Source organism: Lichenostomus cassidix, chromosome Z, assembly GCF_008360975.1.
Source record: "Lichenostomus cassidix isolate B80296 chromosome Z, HeHo_3.0, whole genome shotgun sequence".
Taxonomy (NCBI): Eukaryota; Metazoa; Chordata; class Aves; order Passeriformes; family Meliphagidae; genus Lichenostomus; species Lichenostomus cassidix.
The window spans coordinates 31,969,770-31,988,756 of record NC_139511.1 but is presented as its reverse complement, the minus strand read 5'-3'; the positions used below and the strand labels follow the sequence as shown (position 1 = coordinate 31,988,756).

The 18,987-nt window shown below is 46.5% G+C and overlaps 1 protein-coding gene across 2 annotated transcripts in view; it reads right to left on the bottom strand.

The window, feature by feature from the left end:
- Nucleotides 1-2,479, bottom strand: part of ISOC1 (isochorismatase domain containing 1) — a 28,990-nt gene extending 26,511 nt beyond the window's left edge. The window contains exon 1 of one of the 2 annotated variants that reach the window (XM_085042226.1): nt 2,108-2,479. In XM_085042226.1, the coding sequence (XP_084898352.1) occupies nt 2,108-2,407 (300 nt within the window). In that variant the 5' untranslated portion in view covers nt 2,408-2,479. The remainder of the gene's footprint in view (nt 1-2,107) is intronic. The other variant, XM_085042225.1, reaches the window with a different exon arrangement.
- Nucleotides 2,480-18,987: the final 16,508 nt, after the last annotated feature.

The following is an 18,987-nucleotide window of genomic DNA, read 5'->3' as shown; positions in this document are numbered from 1 at the left end:
TCAAAACGAAAGGATAGCATTCCAGAGCTGCCCTGAAGGTTAAAATGCTACCCCTAACTAAATGCATACATATACTTCATAAAACATGCATATAAAAGCACTGAAATTATTGTCTAGGGATACAGACGCTGGTATCTGCGAATTTTAGTTTTAAACAAAAAATATTTTTCTAAATATGCAAGCCTAATCACATCAGTGAGCAAAAGCTGTCCCTCTTGAAACATACATTCAAAACAGTGATTCAACTGACTGCCACACAGAGTTGACAAATCAATGTTGTGTGTAACTGCAGATAAAACATCAGGGAGGGAGGGAGGAAGGGAGGGAGAGAGTGAAGGAAAAAAGGGCACATAGTGGCAATGTCTGAATGAGAATACAGAAAGTATAATATTCCCATCACTAAGTCCTAAAGGTCTTAAAAAGCACAGCTGTGTCTGTATCATACCAAATGTTCCTCAAACAAGTGATCTCTGAGCACCTGTCTCTGGCTTAAGGCAAGCTGACTGACATCATTGTGATGTCTCAGTTGAGATGTCTTCAGCTCATTCACAGCTGCTGAAACATATCAAGGAATAACCCACAAGTACCATTCTTTTCATATCAACAGCTGCTATTGTCACAGAACTGCAGCAGTATTGGTGTAAGCAAGCAATCAAATAGGCAGTAACGCACAAAATATTGGTTCACACTGAATCCCTGCAGTCAAAGCTGTTTAGTGCATTTGCAACCTGGGAGTGATGTATCTTCCCTTGTCTCAATACTGACCTTTATTCCAAGACACAGGTCCTGCTACAAATGCTTCGGCTGCATTTACAGTTACAGTGCAGAAGGCATCTGCAAGAGCCTTTGCAGAGTAGTGATCTGCATGCACAAGTAAGAAACAAAATTCTGACCTGCAACACTGTTACACACACAGATTGAACAAATCCTGTTTTTAAAATCCCTGCTTTAGTTAACACCCACACCAACTCTTTTTGCAAGTTGGAAAGACTGTCTCTTTCAATTTTTTTCTGGTTGGGCCCTCATAAATTCTGTTTACAACACAGAAACAGAAACATTTTAAACTGAGTGTGATAAGTGTGTAGTTAATAATAAATTACAAAATAAGTTATTCAACTAGTTTGCTCTTCTTAATCACTCTTTCTACACATAAGAAAAGAACAAAAGATTCTGAAGACATCCTTGATATACAGTGTAAACAAACAGGCCACCTCAAGAGTTTATGGGTACAAGGTACTATGATTAAGCAGAGTGTACAAACGGCATGAATTAGCCATTTCTGAAAACATTAACAGAAGACAAGCTATGTTTCAGCTTTTATTGTATCACTTTTCTAACTTCTTAGAAATGTTGGCTAAACATGCTAAAACTACTTAATTATAAATTAAAAAGCAATGTTATGAATGAAAACAGCAATGATGTGGAGTTTATTATTGGAGTTTGTTTTGGTTTGGGTTTCTTTAAAGTTGAATTCTGTGATACAGGAGAAAGGAAGAAGCAGTGTGTTTCGAGTGGAAATATTACAGCACAACTTGCACCATTCTCCAGTGAGCATAAAGGTATCTTCACAGGGAAGCATCTGTAACTGCATCTATCTGCCATTCTGGCTTCCTGGTTTGTGGCTACAGACCTACCAAGCTACAATCCTGTAAATCGGAAAGGGCTTTTTGAAGCAAAGAGGGACACAGAGGTCCTGACGACCTACAAGCCAAGACACCGAGCTCTGGCAGAGCTCACTCTACCGGCACCCTCTGAGTTCCCACCTTGCAGCACCACCTCCGCTAGAGGCCGGGCAGCACCAGCGCCTGATCTCACGGAGAGCACTGATTGCTTCGGCGACCTGACTTGTTTTCCCACTCATGACACCAACTAAGTTCTGCCTCGCTGAAGGCAAAGCCCGGTTACCACACGCGTGTGGCGCAAAGCGCACCTGGCTCCCCGCCTCGGGAATGCAAAAGTTTGCACGGAGGAACAAGGCGGCGCGGGCAGCGAGGCTGTGCCCACGGTCCCAGCCCGCTGCAGGATCCCCGTGCTCCCGGGAGGCCGGGGCACGGCCCGGCTGCCCGCCCGCACACGCACCTGTGGCGGCCGCGCCGCCCGCTCTCACCTGGATCTGCAGCGGCACCAGGCGCACCTTGCAGCGCTCGTTGACCAGGAAGCCCTTCGGCAGGTCGATGTACTGGCTCCACTCCTCGGCGAAGAGCTGCACCACGAACTTGCGGTGCATGTCTATCTGGTCCCCGTACAGGCTGAGGAACTTCTGGATCAGCAGCTCGTAGCCGGCGCCGTGAGGCACGCTGGAGGGCCGCGCGAAAACCGAGAAGCAGAAGAGGACGGGCACGGAGCCGCCGCCCGCCGTCGCGCAGCCCCCGCCGCCCGGAGCAGCGCCCGGCTCCGCCGCCGCCATCTTCAGGGACCGCCGCGCCGAGCCCCGCCAGCTCGCTGCGGTCCGCGCCGCCGCTCCTCCTCCCGCCGCCTCCTCCCCCCGGCCGGCCGGGCGGTGCCGCCGGGCCCCAATCCCAGCTGCGGCTGCTCCTGCTCCTCCTCCCCGCCATGGGGCTCGGCCCTGCCCCGCAGCCGCACGGGGTCGCGGGTGCCGCCGGGGCGCCTACGTCGGGCGGTCGCGGGCTGTCCGGGCGGCGGTGGCTGCCTTCCCTTCTCCGGCGGGCAGCGAGAGGAGCAGTCCCACAGGGGAGCGGGGAGAGCCCGCGTCTCCCGGAGAGGGGCAGAGGGACACGGGCGCACGGCGGGGCCCTGGCGGCGCGGTACGGGGTAGAGCCGCCGCGGGTGCGCGGGGCAGGGCGCCCTTCGGCGGCCGCGTCCCGGGGAAGCCGGGCAGGAAACCTGTTGGTAGAGGCTGAAACATGTCCGGTAGCTTTGGAGCGTGATCCAGCCCCGATGCGATGGGGAACTGCAGGCTGAGTTCTCGCACCAGGCTCCCTTTGGAAACGCCCGTTTCTGAAGAGCGCGCGGTGCCCAAGCCGCTCCGATCCCGCAGCTCCATCCGCTGATGAGCAGTGAGCAGATAGAATGCATCCCCGTATTTTGTCCTTCCCAGCTTCATGCTCTCTCTCTACCGTATTTTTTCTCCAGGAATGACCGACAGTTGGAATTGTTGCCCATATTTTTGCAATAATTACCGGATTTTCTGTTGTACCAACGTGTGCTTTAAGATCTGAGTAGTGTGATACACGCGTAGAAAGACAGTATTCTGTTAAAAACAAGTGGATGTTTTCATGCACTATGCCAATGCAGTGGCACCACCAGCAAGGTTAATGCATGTCTGCCTGGCTAAATACCAGCAAGCTGAAGCACTAAGTTGATTAGGAAGATGGAGCACCTCTCCTGTAAGGAAGGGCTAAGAGAAATGGGATTGTTCAGCCTGGAGAAGAGAAGACTTCAGGGTGACCTAATTGCAGCTCTCCGGTAGCTGAAGGGAGCCTACAGGAAAGAGATAGTTATACTTTCTTGCAAGGGCATGTAGTGGCAGGGCAAGGGAGAATGGCTTTGAACTGGAAGAGAGTAGGTTTAGATTAGCAATGAGGAAGAAATGCTTTGGTCTCTGTCCAAAGCAGGGGGATTTGAGCTAGGTGATCTTTAAGGTCCCTTCCAGCCCAGGCCTTTCTATGATCCTATGAGAGTTGTTCTCAGACTTCACTGATATCAGAAATTTGGAGCTGTCACGTTAAGTGACAGTATTATGTTTACACTACTTTGCTGGGTTTATTTCACCAGAAAATACACTGTTGATATTTGATTTAAAAACTGAAAGCATAAGTAGTCTTTTGCAGTTATTTATTTACTCATTTATGTAGTCGCTAGGCACTGAAGCAGTATGAAGTGATTATTTTATACACTACCCAAGAAACAAATTGCAATGGCACCTGCACATTACAGGAAAAACATTAAAGTTATACTGTGTCTGGGCAGAAATTACACTTATTAAGGTTTTGAAATAATTCAGTCACAAGTCTGAAATAGTAGTTGTTTCTCCCTTCTCTTACTGCTGGTGAATTTGGTGGATTCATACAGAATTTCTACCTCCTTTCCAAAGGAGATCGTGTCAAACTTATGTATTCAGTCGAACTGAACACATCTCTGTGATTAAATACTTTTTTAAGAGTGGAGAGCCTGTCCATCTGGGTTGTTTCCACTGAACACTTGATCCCATCCTACATATGACAATATTTAGCTGGGAAAAAAACATTTTCAACTCTAAAAAAATTAAGTGAATACTTAAGAGTATTTGGTGAATTACATACAACTCTATTCCACCTGCCAGCTATAAAAATATCCAGTAGCCAGGATTCAGGGCTTATTTTAATTATTTGTCCATGCTTACTCTTCTGCTCATTTAATTTAGTGATACAGACAGTCATTAATGCTGCTACAGCAGAGGAATACGGGGTGAACAATATGGGCCTAGTCATTAGCTGACTTGAATCAGTTCCAGTTTTCCAAAAGAAAAGGTGATAAATTGAATACCCAGTGAATTCTATTTCTTTTCTGTGACTTAAACTGGTTCCTGTTTCTTAATTTGTACTTTATTTTAATTGAGTGCAGTTCTAAAATCCAATATACTTTTAAAACATAGCATGGGTAGTGGTTTTGTGGGTTAATGGTGCCTTTTAAATGGATTTCCTTTTTCCATTATAGCAAGACAGATATATCTGTATTAACAAAATAGGCCATGGCAAGTTCTTACCTTTCTACAACTGCTGTCTATAAAGGATACATTTGAATATAAATCACTCAGTTATTATGCAGAACATATTTTAGTATGTTAGCTGAATTCAAGCTTACTTAAATAACAGAAAAGGTTTTGCTAACAGGATTAAATTTATGCAATGGCAAGGAATTGCAAGGCAATACCCACATTCATCCGAATCCTGGATGAAGAGTGGCTCTTCTACTCCAGCTGACCATTGCTGTCCCTGTTGCCCTTCAGGTCAAGAACCCAGTGACACAGAGCAGGTGCTGTCCTCCCTTCCAGCACAAGGTCTTGCAGGCAGAGGAGCACAGCTGCCAGGTCCCTGCACACATATAGAGACAACAGCCAGAGCTGCTTTCTTAACCAGACACCCATCTGTCCTTATCAAATGACAGCTAATCTTGGCCTTGATCTGTGTCTTATCTCTGCTTGTATCATACTTGGATCTTTTCATGTTTCAGATTCTCTCTCTCTCTCTTCCACTACAACTCTATGGTCAATCTTTTTATAGGGTGTTTAATCTTTCGTTCTTTCATTCTTTCACTCTTTGTAGCTCCTGTGCTTGGATAGAATTGTCCCACAGACAAAGTCCCTTCCCAGACTGTATTTTTCCACCCCAGCTTTGGTCATCTTCAGTTTTCAAGGGATCATCCTGAGATACAGACTTGGGAAAGGACACTTTCCAAGCACCACTAGCTGGATATAAGTTAGATTCAATGACCTTTCATGTGTCTCTTAATCATACAGTTCCTGTGGCAGTTGCAGAGGTATAACACCATCACAAATATGGGGCTTAGCCCACCTGCAAAATCAACATGGCATTTTTTGCTTCACAGGAAGAAAGGATGCACTACCCAGGAAAAATGTCCATTAATCCCCATTACATTTGCTTAAAACAAACATAGTACTTTTTACTCAGTTTGAATGACACAAGTGTGTAACAGCATTCGCAACAACATCTCTTTGATATTTCACATTGCAAGTAATGTGCCATCAATCTTTGCACATAATAAGGAAAAATTTTGCTTCTACTAGACATTTGGTGTTGACTGCAGCATGTCATTTAGGCTGTTTTATAATATCCTAAATTCCTTTCCTATATAACAGCACTTAGAACAGTAGAATGTGACAATGGTAACCACAGAATCATGGGATTGTATAGATTCGAATAGACCTTTATGACCATTGAGTCCAACTGTAATATAGGATCATGAGGTAGAGCTAAAACATAGATAAGACCCTACTTTTATATTGCTAGTGCTAAAAATGTGAAAATTTAATTTCTCATGGAAAAATACCACTGTCAAAGCACTCTGCTGAATTTAAGCTGTTTCTTTCTATTTTCTTTTTTCTTTTTTTTTCTTTTTTTGTTTTTTAGCAGATTTTATTACAATGATTATACCACAGTAGAAGCCTAATTACCAAACTCAGCTGTTTTATCTATAGGAATTTAAAGGATTGAGCTAGGGAACAGTTACACTATTATGAGGCAGCCATGTATAAGTTTTATTTGATAAACTAGCCCGGCATATAAAGAGCTTACTCACTGAATTGTCATATGACTGTTTTCACAGTGATACTTGACAACAAAATGTCTTAGACCTATTTTCAGACATAGTAGCCCCACATTTCTACTGATATGAATGATTTCCTATGTCGTCTTTACTGGCATTAATGTGGTATTGTAATTCTTTTAAAGCACAGTCTCAAGGAGTATGTTTTACCTTTGTCAGAATCACAAACACAACAGACAGAGTTGTCAAAATTTGGCTATTAGTTCTTCAAGATCTTCAGTATTGCTACTGTATATTTTCAGGGCACAGAATTACTTGGAATTCCACCACATGTTGGTCAAAAGATTCAGTTAAGTTTCTTTTTGAGATAGGCTTATTTTCAAAAGATTTTCAATGTCGTTGATGTGAATGTACAAACATTCTTTGCCCGTCAGACAGAGTCTGACTAAACAGGAGAGGGATTTTTCATCCCCTACTGTCAAGCTGGCTAGTGACAGTGGCAGAGATCTTAAAATCCATTTTGTTGTGTGAAGGTTGATGAGTCTGAAAACTCACAGTATTTCCTTTATGATATAATTGATCTGCATCTCTTGCACTCACTCTTCCATTATCTTTATATACATTAGGTTTTGAGGGTTATTTAGTTTCTGCTTAATTTTTCTTTTCAATCAATAATGTTGGTCACATGGGATGCCAGTTTCCATAGTGAAGAATGTTTTGCGTGTTTTTTCTGTCATGCCTGTTGCTTGATCCACAGTTTATTTTTATGTCTTTGATGACTTTCACATTTTTAGATCAAATAAGCTTTATTCACAAGCCACTCTTGAAAGAATTTTCTATGCAAGTCCTTCTTTGGGTTGTGTTGTTTCTCTCCAGTTCAGCATAGACCTTCTAGTCCTGTAATCCTGTTACATATTCAGATATCACTTTGTTTTGTTGTTGTTGGGGTTTTTTTTAATTATTATTTTGTTTATAACCCAAAAATGTTTCATTTGAGCCATTTGTAGAGTTTCCACAATCTCAACAAACCTCTTGCATTCATACTTGGAAGAATTTTTGTACTACCCATCAGGCAGTTTCTTTTCACCTAGTCATATTTAGTAATGGACCTTTTGAGTTTTTCTAGCTGATTGTACAACGATCTAGTAAGTTATGAGGCAAGTCTAGGTTCCCCAAGGAACCAGTTTTTCAAACTTTGAAGATTTTCTCCTTTAAATGAGGCATTTCTTCATGAATGTGTGGCTGCCAAGTCAGCTTCCTTCCAGTTTTGTTGCCATCTCTGCAGTTGCATTCATGCTTTGGCATCCAATTTCTGTGCCCAACTGTCATGGCTTTTTCTTGTTTGAACAATAGCTGTAATAAAGGTATACAAATGTGTTCATGCAACTAATATATAATAGTACAAACTTCATGTAGTTTTATATACATATAGATTTCTCCACACTCAAAGGTATACATTGTGCTCAAGGACATTTGGTAGAATGGGACACTTCTTCCAATAATGGGAATAGTTCAGTTAATCGAATTGAACTCTCAGTAAGTGCTCTGCATGGAACCACAAATGCTATTAATTTTCTTGAACGATCACTATTTTATTATGTTAACATCTACTTTGCCTCTAATTGTAAACTCAATGACCTTTTTATAAAAACTAGAGCAGTAGTTTACATTTACTGATTTAAAAAAGGAAATAATTTGATGCCTTTTAGTAATCAGAACAATTAAGCTCTGCTTCAGCTATTAAAGATGAGTTATAATCATCCCTGTTTGAAATCATCCCAACACTCTGAGGGCAGAACCATGTTTGCAATACCTGTTCTTTTCCTCTCTGATTTTCTTAATTCTTAGTCAGCTCCTTGGAGATATTAAATTCAGTCAATGGCAGTCTAATTAAAAGAAGCCTCCAGGAATAGTAACTAATGGCATTTTTCCTAATACACCTGTCTTTATGGGCTGCATAACCATCTGTTTTGGGATTCTAGAAATAATTTACTGTATGTGAAGGGTTTTCTCTGTACACATAGGCTGTTCCACCAGGAAAATACTTCTCAGGCACTGGGGATGGCAGCAAGCCAGTTTGAGGCAACACTTTGACCATCAAGGACACAGTTCTGCAGCACTTAGACCAGAAAAGCAGAGCAGTGTTGGAACAGCCCAGTCTCTACCAATGAGGCAGATCCAAGGTCAAGCCAAGAAAGTCACGACAGCAGCTCAGGGTTAGAATCATAGAGTGACTTGCACTGGAGTGCACTTTAAAGATCAACTAGCCCCATGCTTTGGTCCAGGATGCCTTTCAGTAGACCTGGTGTGTCAGGACACCCCCCTCCCCCTTCTCTCTCTCCCTGATCGGTCCCAGGAAATGGATGGCTCAGATTAGGTTGATAGCCTAATCAAGGGCTACCTGGTGCTGGTGACTGAAAGTCTGAAAAGACACTCCCCTGTGGAATGCAGAGAGAATGTGAGAAAATTTTCAGTGACTACAAATACACACTTTTATCCTATAAAAAGCTCATGAAATCTCAGAAAGGTAGAAGCTTTCTACATGGACATTGGAGCGTGAAAAAGCCTTCTCCCCAGGGTCTGGATGCAGCCCTGTGGTTACTTCCCTGGGATTGAGTGAGGAAGTCTTAATGTATTCCAGCTCCAAATTGAGTTTGGTAAGATCATTGAGTTTCCTAAATTGTATTATTCCGGCTAACTTATAGGTACCTTTCTTAACTTGCATTTCAGCTAGCTCCAGCAAGCATCTCTTAACTTGCATTATAGTTCAAGCAAGCATTTCTTGCATTTTTAACTATTTTTATAGTTCAAGCAAGGTTTTACCCCATAATTGCATTTTTAACTATTACAGTGTTGCAATTATGTATTCATTGTGTGTTTATGTGTGTCAATCTGTTCTATGTTTGTATGTTTGTTATGTTCTGTGTCAAATAAATGGTATTTTTAGACAAATTGGCCAGATATCAAAGAATCTTGCGAATGGGACTAAGTCTTGGGGAGCTAGCTATCTTAAAGTCTGTCAAATTGCAATAACACATAAAACTCCTGTCTCCCATGCAAGACACCTGGTTTCTCAAGGCCCCATCCAACCTGGCCTTGAACACTTCCAGGGTGGCACACCCACAACTTCTCTAGGCAACCTGTTTCAGTACCTCACCACCCTCACAGCAAAGAATTTCTTCCCAATATCTAATCTAAACTTACTCTTTCAGTTTAAACCCCTTCCCCCTTGTCTTGTCACTACATATTCTTGTAAAAAATTCATCTCCAGACTTCTTGTGGGCCCCCTTTAGGTACTGGAGGGTCACAGTTTCCCTGGAAGGTCACCCTGAAGCCTTCTCTTTTCCAGGCTGAACACTCACCACTCCCTCAGCCTTTCCTTGTAAGAGAAGTGCTCCATCCCTCTAATCACCTTAGTGTCCCTCTTCTGGACTCTCTCCAGCAGGTCCATGTCCTTCCTGTGCTGGAACCCCAGAGCTGGATGCAGTGTTCCAGGTGGGTCTCACCAGAGCAGAGCAGAGGGGCACAATCCCCTCTCTTCCCTGCTGCCCACACTGCTTTGGATGCAGCCCAGGACACGTTTGGCTGTCTGGGCTGGCAGTGCACATGGCTGGGTCATGTCCAGCCTCTCACCCACCAGCACCCCCAAGTCCTTCTCCCCAGGGCTGCTCTCCATCTGTTCCTCCCCAGCCTGTGTTGGTACTGGAGGTTGCCATAGACCAGGTGCTGCACCTTGCACTTTATCTTGTTAAAAATCATGAGATTCTCGTGGGCAATGGGAATTCTGTCTTGTCCAGGTCCCTCTGGATATCTTCCCATCCTTCAGGTGTCTCAGCTGCACCACTCAGCTTGGTGTCATCAGCAGATTTGCTGAGGGTGCACTCAATCCCTTTGTCTGTGTCATTAATGAAGATATTAAATAACACTGGTCCCCATATTGACCCCTGAGGTACATCACTTGTCACTGATATCCATCAGGACACTGAGCCATTGACCACTATCCTCTGGATGTGATCATCCAACCAATTTCTCATCTACCTAACAGTCCACCAGTCAAATTCATCTTTGCAGTTCAGAGGTAAGGATGTTGTGGGGGACCATGCCAAAGGCTCATCCACTCAAGAGATGTGGAAACAGCGGCTGCCATTGAAAACTGAGGGGAAAAAATTGTTGAGTACCTCATACTTGCCCTCATCCATTGTTACCGGTTTTGCAGCATTGTTAGCAGGGAGGTTCTCCTTCTTTGACCTTCCTTTTTTGGTTAACATACTCATAGAATCCCTTCCTCTTATTCTTTGCATTCCTTGCCAGGTTCAGTTCCAGCTTTGCTTTGATTTTCCTCACCTTCCTCACCCCATCGTACACACCCAAACTTCATGCTTATACTTTTCCTGGGTTACCTGTCCTTGTTTCTACTGCTATGTGGGTTTTGCTTAGCCCAGAATGTCAGCAAGGTATCTTCAGCATCTAGGAGAAATTTAAGCCCTTCAAAAGCAGTTGTGGTAGGCCTGAAGGAGTGTCTGAAGGGCTGGCAGAAGCCGCACCCTGTGTTCATGTGTTGGTTTTGCCTAGTACAGTTTTTGTTAGTGGGTGGAGGGGGCACAGAGATGGCTCCTGTGTGTCCTGTGTGAATGTTCTGGGAGTTTTTCACCATGTCCAACAGAGCCAATCTCTGATGGCTCTGAAGGTGATGGACATGCTGCTGGCCAAGCCTGGGCCAATTAGTGATGCTAGTTATGCCTCTGTGAAAGCATATTTAAGAAGAAATCAAACCAATGTGAGCACACACTTCTTTTTAGCCAGAGGAGGAGGAGAAGGTGAAAATATGTGAAGGGAGAACAAAATGGAGACACCAAGGTCAGTGGAGAAGGTGAGGTAGGAGGTGCTCCAGGCACCAGAGCTGAAAACCCTCTGCTAGCTGTGGTTGTATTGGTTTGAAAACAAACCAGTGGGAGATCACAAGTCAAGATTGAAATTAAAAATAAGTGAAATAATACAAGGAAAAGCACTGACAAAGTCAGATACAACCTAACACCCTGTTAGGGTGGTAGTAGCAGTCCGACTGAAGTAGTCCAGTTGAAGCGGTGATCCTGTGAAGGTCTAGTCTCCAGCTGAAGATCCAGTAGTAGCTCTGGTCCTCTGGGAACCCAGTAGACAGGGCTAGCTCAGGCAGTTCCAGGGCCAGGTTATATCCACGTGGGAACACCTGGTTCCTCCCTCCTGGGCAGAGCATCACAATGGGATGAGATAAGTCCATGAGTCACACGGTGGGTCCCTGATGGCCCATTGCCTGTCATGCGGGGTGGGTCGTTAGCAAGTGATAATAGCTAACGGATGGCCCATTGCCTGTCATCCTGAGTGGGTGATAGCAGCTAATGGCCCACAGCTGGTGGTAATAGAATACTTAACTACATCAATATTGCAACCTAGGACATTATCCACCCCTTATTCTATTACCATCTACACAGTTCTCACTTAAGATAAGGTCTCCTTGTGGGACACAACGGGTTTCCCCATCTGCCTGCATCACCCACCAAGTATAACCAGGTCCTTGGGCAAAAACAACCCCCCGGATGGGCTTGCCTTTGCCTGAGGTGGGACTAATCCAAACAGTCTTTCCTAAAAAACCTCTTACGTGTATCACAGGGACTTTATCTCCATCCACTGTGTGCAAAGGTTCGGACTCGGCAGGACCGGCTCGATTGATAGAACCCCTTGTGTTAACCATCCAGGTGGCCTTTGCTAAGTTCAGTTCCCAATTTTTGAAGGTTCCCCCGCCAAGTGCCTTCAAAGTTGTCTTCAGTAGTCCGTTGCACCGTTCAACTTTCCCGGCAGCTGGTGCATGATAGGGGATGTGGTATATCCATTCAATTCCATGTTCTCTAGCCCAGGTGCTTATGAGGCCATTCTTGAAATGGGTTCCATTGTCAGACTCGATTCTCTCAGGGGTACCATGTCTCCACAGGACTTGCTTTTCCAGACCCAAGATGGTGTTCCGGGCAGTAGCATGAGGCACAGGGTAGGTCTCTAACCATCCCGTGGTTGCTTCCACCATGGTCAACACGAAGCGCTTTCCTTGGCGGGTTTGGGGAAGTGTGATGTAGTCAACTTGCCATACTTCCCCATACCTGTACTTTGACCATCGTCCACCGTACCACAGAGGCTTCACCCGCTTGGCCTGTTTGATTGCAGCGCAAGTCTCACAGCTGTGGATGACCTGTGAGATGTTGTCCATGGTCAAGTCCACCCCTCGGTCACGAGCCCACCTGTATGTCGCATCTCTCCCTTGATGACCAGAGGCATCATGGGCCCAACGAGCTAGAAATAATTCTCCTTTGTGCTGCCAGTCAAGATCCACCTGTGACACTTCCACCTTGGCAGCTCGGTCCACCTGCTCGTTGTTACGATGCTCTTCATTAGCCCGACTCTTAGGTACATGTGCATCCACGTGTCGAACTTTCACGGTCAGCTTTTCTGCCCGGGCGGCGATGTCCTGCCAAATCTCAGCGGCCCAGATGGGTTTTCCTCTGCGCTGCCAGTTAGCCTTTCTCCAGCGATCTAACCATCCCCACAGTGCATTGGCTACCATCCAGGAGTCGGTGTAGAGATAGAGCCTTGGCCATTTCTCTCGTTCAGCAATATCCAAAGCCAGTTGGATGGCTTTAAGCTCTGCGACCTGACTCGATCCACCTTGTCCCTCGGTAGCCTGTACAGCTTGTCGTGTGGGGCTCCATACTGCAGCTTTCCATCTCCGATCTGCGCCTACAATTCGGCAGGACCCATCGGTGAAGAGGGCATAGCGTCTTTCACTCTCCGGCAGCTCGTTATACGGGGGTGCTTCCTCGGCACGTGCTACTTGCTCCTCTGCTTCTTCTGAAGATAATTTAAAAGTCTCACCTTCAGGCCAGTTTGTTATGATTTCCAGAATCCCAGGGCGATTCGGGTTTCCAATACGGGCGCGCTGTGTGATGAGGGCAATCCATTTGCTCCACGTAGCATCAGTGGCATGGTGGGTGGAGGGAACCCTTCCCTTGAACATCCACCCCAGCACTGGCAGTCGGGGTGCAAGGAGAAGTTGTGTTTCTGTGCCGATCACCTCTGAGGCGGCTTGGACTCCTTCGTAAGCTGCCAAGATTTCTTTCTCGGTGGGAGTGTAGTTGACTTCAGACCCTCTGTAACTTCGACTCCAGAATCCCAGAGGTCGACCTCGGGTCTCACCAGGCACCTTCTGCCAAAGGCTCCAGGACAGACCATGGCTCCCGGCTGCAGAGTAAAGCACATTCTTTACCTCTGGTCCTGTCCTGACTGGTCCAAGGGCTACCGCATGAGCAATCTCCTGTTTGATCTGGGTGAAGGCTTGCTGCTGTTCAGGGCCCCAGTGGAAATCGTTCTTCTTGCGGGTTATGAGGTAGAGAGGACTCACGATCTGGCTATACTCAGGGATGTGCATTCTCCAAAAGCCTATGGCACCTAGGAAGGCTTGTGTCTCCTTCTTGTTGGTTGGTGGAGACATCGCGGTGATCTTATTGATGACCTCAGAAGGAATCTGACGCCGTCCATCTTGCCACTTTACTCCCAGGAACTGGATCTCTCGGGCAGGTCCCTTGACTTTACTCTTCTTGATGGCGAAACCAGCTTCCAGGAGAATTCTGATGATTTTCTCTCCTTTCCCAAATACTTCCATTGCTGTGTCCCCCCACACAATGATGTCATCAATATACTGCAAATGTTCTGGAGCCTCACCCTTTTCCAGAGCAGCCTGGATCAGTCCATGGCAGATGGTGGGACTGTGCTTCCACCCCTGGGGCAGTCGGTTCCACGTGTACTGCACACCTCTCCAGGTGAAAGCAAACTGAGGCCTGCACTCTGCTGCCAGAGGAATGGAGAAAAAGGCATTGGCAATATCAGTGGTCGCATACCACTTTGCTGCCTTGGATTCCAGCTCATACTGAAGTTCCAACATGTCGGGTACAGCAGCACTCAGTGGTGGTGTGACTTCATTCAGGCCACGGTAATCCACCGTCAGTCTCCATTCTTCACTGGACTTACGCACCGGCCATATAGGGCTGTTAAAGGGTGAGTGAGCCTTGCTGACCACCCCTTGGCTCTCCAGTTCCCGAATCATCTTATGGATGGGGGCCACAGAGTCTCTGTCAGTGCGGTATTGCCGGCGGTGCACTGTTGCTGTAGCAAGTGGTACCCGCTGTTCTTCAATTCTCAGTAGTCCTACAGCAGACGGGTTATCTGAGAGACCAGGCAGGCTATTCAGTTGTCTTATGTCTTCTGTCTCTACGGCTGCTATCCCAAAAGCCCAGCGATGTCCCTTCGGGTCCTTGAAATATCCACTCCTGAGATAATCTATGCCGAGGATGCATGGGGCGTCTGGACCAGTCACAATGGGGTGTTTCTGCCACTCATTCCCAGTTAAACTCACTTCAGCTTCCAGTACAGTCAGCTGCTGGGATCCTCCTGTCACCCCAGAAATGGAAATGGATTCGGTCCCCACATACCTAGATGGCATCAGGGTGCACTGAGCGCCGGTGTCAACCAAAGCCGTGTATCTTTGTGGGTCAGACGTGCCAGGCCATCGGATCCACACAGTCAAATAGATCCGATTATCCCTTTCCTCTACCTGGCTAGAGGCAGGGCTCCTCTAATCCTGTTTTTGGTGCACGATGTTCTTCTCCTGTAAATGTGTTCCTGAGGTCCCTTCAAGCGGATCAGTCATATTATCACTTCCATTCTGTCTGGAGTTCTGTCCACAAGAGACTGGGGCAGTGTTGTACCTAGATGAGCCTCCTGAAGTGGATGTTTCCTTTTTCAGTTCACGTACCCGGGCTGCTAAGGTGGAGGTGGGTTTCCTATCCCACTTCCTCATGTCTTCCCCATGCTCTTGAAGGAAAAACCAGAGGTCACGTCGTGGAGTTTGTTTTCTTTCCCTGACTGGAGTACGTCTGCTCCTGATGGCAGAGACTCGGGTTGGTTTTGGTGTGGCATGGAAAAATCTTTCTGTGAGCTCTTTCCTTAGTTTCTGATGGCTCTCTTCAATCAATCTCCGGACTTGCTCGGCCAGGTTTGTTTCTACCGATGAGACCTGGGTGCGTAGTGGAGCGGTGACAGTGTCCTCATAAATTCTCAGTTTGTTTGTTAACACGCCCACCTGGTCTTCGCCTTCCCTCCACTGCAGTGTTGCCAGGTAACGAGAGTATATCTCTCGTCCGAGCCGCGCGAATCTTAGCCACATTTGTGAAGTGCACCGGACATTATCTGGGCTCTTGGGGAATCTCTCGTTGTCTGAGAAAATGATCTCTAGCACAGCCAATTCCCTCAGGCATTGGATACCTTGTTCTATTGTGTTCCATTTCCTTTGGTGCATCTGGAGGTCTTCTTTGCACAGGTATCTGTCCCGTACACTCAGCAGCAATCGCCGCCAGAGGCTGAGAGTTTCCTGGGTTTTCCCAATCCCCTGGTCAATGACCACATCCTGAGACAGGGATCCCAGTTGTCTGGCCTCACTTCCATCCAGAATAGTGTCATTAGCTGCGGCGTCCCAGATACGGAGCAGCCAGGTCAAGATGGACTCATTCGCCTGCCGGGTGAATTCCCTCCGTAGGTCACGCAGCTCCCCCAGGGATAGAGAGCGAGTGATGATCTCCGGCTCTGTCTCTTCTGCTTGGTGAGATGGTCCTGCCGCATCCTCATCAGTCGCTGTGCGGACTGATTTGCTCTTGGATTTCTTTTTCTGGACGGGGGCAACCGCTACTGGCTTTGGCTGTTCTGATTCGGCAATGGTCTGTGTTGAGACATTGACTGCTCCTTTGGTTCTTTTCCTCTTGCCTGCTGACTTGTTTCTTTTCTCCTCCTCTTTGAGAAGACGCTGTACAACACCAGGTATTGTTCTGTTTCTCAGCATAAGGTACACTGTGCTGGTCGCAGAGAAGAAAGAAAACAGAACTAACAGGAAGATTATGCCATCCTTAGCATCCAGAGAGAACTCAGTGTTGTCAAAGATGGCTGTGCCTGGCCTGAAATGCTGGAAGAAACCACTCTCTCCTCCTAGCCCCAGAGGGTGGGTGCGATTGCTGAGGAGGTCCCAGACGAAGCAGCTCAGGTTAGGCCAGGCAGACAAAGTCGAGTATATATTCCGAATGGTATTCATCGCCTCACACGTTACCATGCAATAGGCATAATAAACCAATACAGCAATTCTCATGCCATTCCCTGGTCGCAACAGGAGCAATGCAACGGGTAGATAGTTTCCCATTTGAGGGAAAATATAAAGGGTAAGATACATTACCCACATAGACAGGCTGATCATCATGGTGATAGGATTTTCTGAGTTTCCCCAGGTCGAGCCCCACGTTGGGCGCCAAAATATGTATTGGTTTGAAAACAAACCAGTGGGAGATTACAAGTCAAGATTGAAATTAAAAATAAGTGAAATAATACAAGGAAAAGCACTGACAAAGTCAGATACAACCTAACACCCTGTTAGGGTGGTAGTAGCAGTCCGACTGAAGTAGTCCAGTTGAAGCGGTGATCCTGTGAAGGTCTGGTCTCCAGCTGAAGATCCAGTGGTAGCTCTCGTCCTCTGGGAACCCAGTAGACAGGGCTAGCTCAGGCAGTTCCAGGGCCAGGTTATATCCAGGTGGGAACACCTGGCTCCTCCCTCCTCGGCAGAGCATCTCACAATGGGATGAGATAAGTCCATGAGTCACACGGTGGGTCCCTGATGGCCCATTGCCTGTCATGCGGGGTGGGTCGTTAGCAAGTGATAATAGCTAACGGATGGCCCATTGCCTGTCATCCTGAGTGGGTGATAGCAGCTAATGGCCCACAGCTGGTGGTAATAGAATACTTAACTACATCAATATTGCAACCTAGGACAGTGGTGAAGGCCATGGGGGGAGCAGGAGGTCCCCCTGCAGCCCATGGAGTCCACAGGGGTGCAGAAATTCACCCACAGCCCATGGGGAGCTGCCCATGCCAGAGGAGCAGGTGGATGCCTGGAGGAAGCTGTGATCCAGTGGGAGACCCAGTGGAGAGAAAGGCCTTGCTCCCAAGATGGAACAGCCTGGCCTCGGCTCAGAAGTCTGCACTCTGTGGACAAGGACTCCTGAGAGAGCAGATTCAGGCGGGATGTTGCTTGTGAGATTGGACCCACACCAAACAAGTTCACAGAGCTCTGTTTCCTGTTGCAGGGGGAACACCATGGCTGAGTAGAGGACGCCTCTCCCCAAGCAGTGGAAGAAAGTTTGGACTGACCAAAGAGAAACCCTCTTACCCTGCCCCACTCCGTGCTGTTGGTTAGAAGGAGGGAGGGGGCTGAGCATAGAAATGATGTCTTAAGAGGGAAGGGGCTGAGTGAAGAAATGGTGTCCTAAAAGTTGTTTTTAGCTCTCCATTTATCCTCCGACTGTTAGGTTAATAAATCACTTTGCAACTTTAAGTTTTGAGCCTGTTTTGCCCTTTTTTTGTCGGTGCATCCTCCCACCAGTCACTTAACTCATGAGCCCCGTATGCATGTGTGTTTAACAGGTTTTTTTCCTCTCCTGTGCACAGCTGTGGCAGGAGAGAGAGCAGAGGGAGCAGACAGTGTAGGTGCCTGGCATTTAGCCAGGATCAAACCACGACAACTGCCTATGCATTTGCTTCTTTCCCTTTATTTTGACCAGCAGTTCCCTACTAGGCCATGCTGGTCTCTTGCCTTGCTTACCTGGTTTTGTGCTTAGAATCAGCAAGGTATCTGTCAGGGCTCAGTGATGCCCATTACATCAATCAAAGATCACTCAAAGGTCTGAGGATAGAAGCAGCTCCGTATCAAAGCCAGGAAGGGCCTTTAAGGCAGCTTTCCTTTCTTCTCCCACAGCTGGGTGCCAGACCTCTGGGAAAGCAGCTTGAAGTGCCTGTTGGTGCACACAAGGTTTTGACATGAGGTCTGTTAATTGTGTAGCATGAAACATGAAGCTAGATTTGGCAGATACATCATCAGGAGGACAAATTAGCCTTAAGCCTTTTAAAATACAAATAGATTACTGTTGTGGTTTCACCCCAGCCAGCAATTTAGCTCCACTTGCAGTTCCTTGCTCACTCTCACACCAGCAGGACTGGGGAGAGAGTTCTAAGAATAAAATCTAAAAAACTCATGGGTTGAGATAAAGCCCATGGGTTAGGGTAAAGACAGTTTAATTGGGAAAGCAAAAGAAATACAAACAAGCAAAGCAAAACAAGCAATTCCTTCACCACTTCTCATGCCCAGGCAGGTGTTCAGCCATCTCTGGAGAGCAGGGCCTCATCACACGTAATGGTTACTCGGGAAGACAAAGGCCATCACTCCAGACCTGCCCTTCCTCCTTCTTCCCTCCACTTCATATACTGGGCACGATGCAGCATGCTGTATATATATTTGGGACATGATATGAAATATCCTTTTGATCAGTTGGAGTCACCTGTCCTGTCTGTCTCTCCCCTCGACTTCCCATGCACCCCCAAATTCCTCACCATCATGGCAGTACCAAAAGCAGAAAAGGCTTTGGCTCTGTGTAAGCCCTGCTCAGCAATAACGAAAACATCTTAATATTATCAGCCCTGCATTCAGCACAAATCCAAAACACAGCCCCATACTTGACACTGTGAGGACAATAAATTCTACCCCAGCCAAAACAAGCATGATTACTTACAGCTAAACTCTGTAATGTTAATTTATATACAACGAAATTGTTGCCCTCTGCTCCTTTCTCAGAGCGAATAGCTACCCAAATC